General features: G+C 37.9%; 1 protein-coding gene across 1 annotated transcript; it reads left to right on the forward strand.

The window, feature by feature from the left end:
* Positions 1 to 458: 458 nt before the first annotated feature.
* LOC135274872 (nucleophosmin) lies at positions 459 to 1,763 on the forward strand. Its single transcript, XM_064376018.1, has one exon. It carries the CDS (start codon positions 537 to 539, stop codon positions 1,413 to 1,415), a length of 879 nt encoding a protein of 292 aa, XP_064232088.1. The 5' UTR covers positions 459 to 536; the 3' UTR covers positions 1,416 to 1,763.
* Positions 1,764 to 1,994: the final 231 nt, after the last annotated feature.

The following is a 1,994-nucleotide window of genomic DNA, read 5'->3' on the forward strand; positions in this document are numbered from 1 at the left end:
AATAAATCCAAATACTTATAGCCAACTGATCTCGACAAAGCAAACAAAAACATAAAGTGGGGAAAGGACATCCTTTTCAACTAATGGTACTGGGATAATTGGCAAGCCACATGTAGAATGAAACCGGATTCTCATCTCTCACTTTATACAAAAATCAACTCAAGATGGATTAAGGACTTAAATCTAAGACCTGAAACTATAAAAATTCTAGAAGATAACATTGTTAAAACTCTTCTAGATATTGACTTAGACAAGGATTTCATGAACAAAAACCCAAAGGCAAATGCAACAAAAACAAAGATAAATGGCTGGGATCTAATTAAACTAACGAGCTTTTGCACAGCAAAAGGACTGGTCAGCAGAGTAAACTGACAACCCACAGAGTGAGATAAAATCTTCACAATTTATACATCTGACAAAGGACTAATAACCAGAATCTACAGTAAACTCAAACAAATCATTATTGAAAAAACAATCACGAGTGGTCGTTTATCTCCGTCCGCCTTCTCTTCCACCTAAGTGCGTGTCGCCACCCGATGGAAGATTCCATGGACATGGACATGAGCCCCCTGAGGCCCCAGAACTATCTTTTCGGTTGTGAACTAAAGGCCGACAAAGATTATCACTTTAAGGTGGATAATGATGAAAATGAGCACCAGTTATCTTTAAGAACGGTCAGTTTAGGAGCTGGTGCAAAGGATGAGTTGCACATTGTTGAAGCAGAGGCAATGAATTACGAAGGCAGTCCAATTAAAGTAACACTGGCAACTTTGAAAATGTCTGTACAGCCAACGGTTTCCCTTGGGGGCTTTGAAATAACACCACCAGTGGTCTTACGATTGAAGTGTGGTTCAGGGCCAGTGCATATCAGTGGACAGCACTTAGTAGCTGTGGAGGAAGATGCAGAGTCAGAAGATGAGGAGGAGGAGGATGTGAAACTCTTAATGTCTGGAAAGCGGTCTGCCCCTGGAGGTGGTAGCAAGGTTCCACAGAAAAAAGTAAAACTTGCTACTGATGAAGATGATGATGAAGATGATGATGATGATGATGATGAAGATGATGATGATGATGATTTCGATGATGAGGAAACTGAAGAAAAAGTGCCAGTGAAGAAATCTATACGCGATACTCCAGCCAAAAATGCACAAAAGTCAAATCAGAATGGAAAAGACTCAAAACCATCAACACCCAGATCAAAAGGACAAGAATCCTTCAAAAAACAGGAAAAAACTCCTAAAACACCAAAAGGACCTAGTTCTGTAGAAGACATTAAAGCAAAAATGCAAGCAAGTATAGAAAAAGGTGGTTCTCTTCCCAAAGTGGAAGCCAAGTTCGTCAATTATGTGAAGAATTGCTTCCGGATGACTGACCAGGAGGCTATTCAAGATCTCTGGCAGTGGAGGAAGTCTCTTTAAGAAAATAGTTTAAACAATTTGTTAAAAATTTTCCGTCTTATTTCATTTCTGTAACAGTTGATATCTGGCTGTCCTTTTTATAATGCAGAGTGAGAATTTTCCCTACCGTGTTTGATAAATGTTGTCCAGATACCATTGCCAAGAATGTGTTGTCCAAAATGCCTGTAGTTTTTAAAGATGGAACTCCACCCTTTGCTTGGTTTTAAGTAGGTATGGAATGTTATGATAGGACATAGTAGTGGTGGTCAGACATGGAAATGGTGGGGAGACAAAAATATACATGTGAAATAAAACTCAGTATTTTAATAAAGTAAAAAAAAAAAAAAAAAAAAAAAAAAGAAAAAACAATCACATACAAAAGTGGATGAAGGACATGAATAGACAATTCTCAAAAGAAGATATACAAATGGCCAGCAAACATATAAAAAAAATACTCAAAATCACTAATGATCAGGGAAATGCAAATCAAAACTGCAACGCAATACTACATTACTCCTCCTGCAAGGATGGCCATAATAAAAAAATTAAAACAGTAGATGTTGGTGTAGATGCAGTCATCAGGGAACACTTACACACTGC

This window comes from Aotus nancymaae, unplaced genomic scaffold (assembly GCF_030222135.1).
Source record: "Aotus nancymaae isolate 86718 unplaced genomic scaffold, 86718_ANA_hifiasm-v0.15.2.pri h1tg000014l, whole genome shotgun sequence".
NCBI lineage: Eukaryota > Metazoa > Chordata > Mammalia > Primates > Aotidae > Aotus > Aotus nancymaae.

What these genes read in the sequence shown, in the direction of transcription:
- LOC135274872 (XM_064376018.1), top strand. Translation starts at nt 537, where the DNA reads ATGGAAGATTCCATGGACATGGACATGAGCCCCCTGAGGCCCCAGAAC.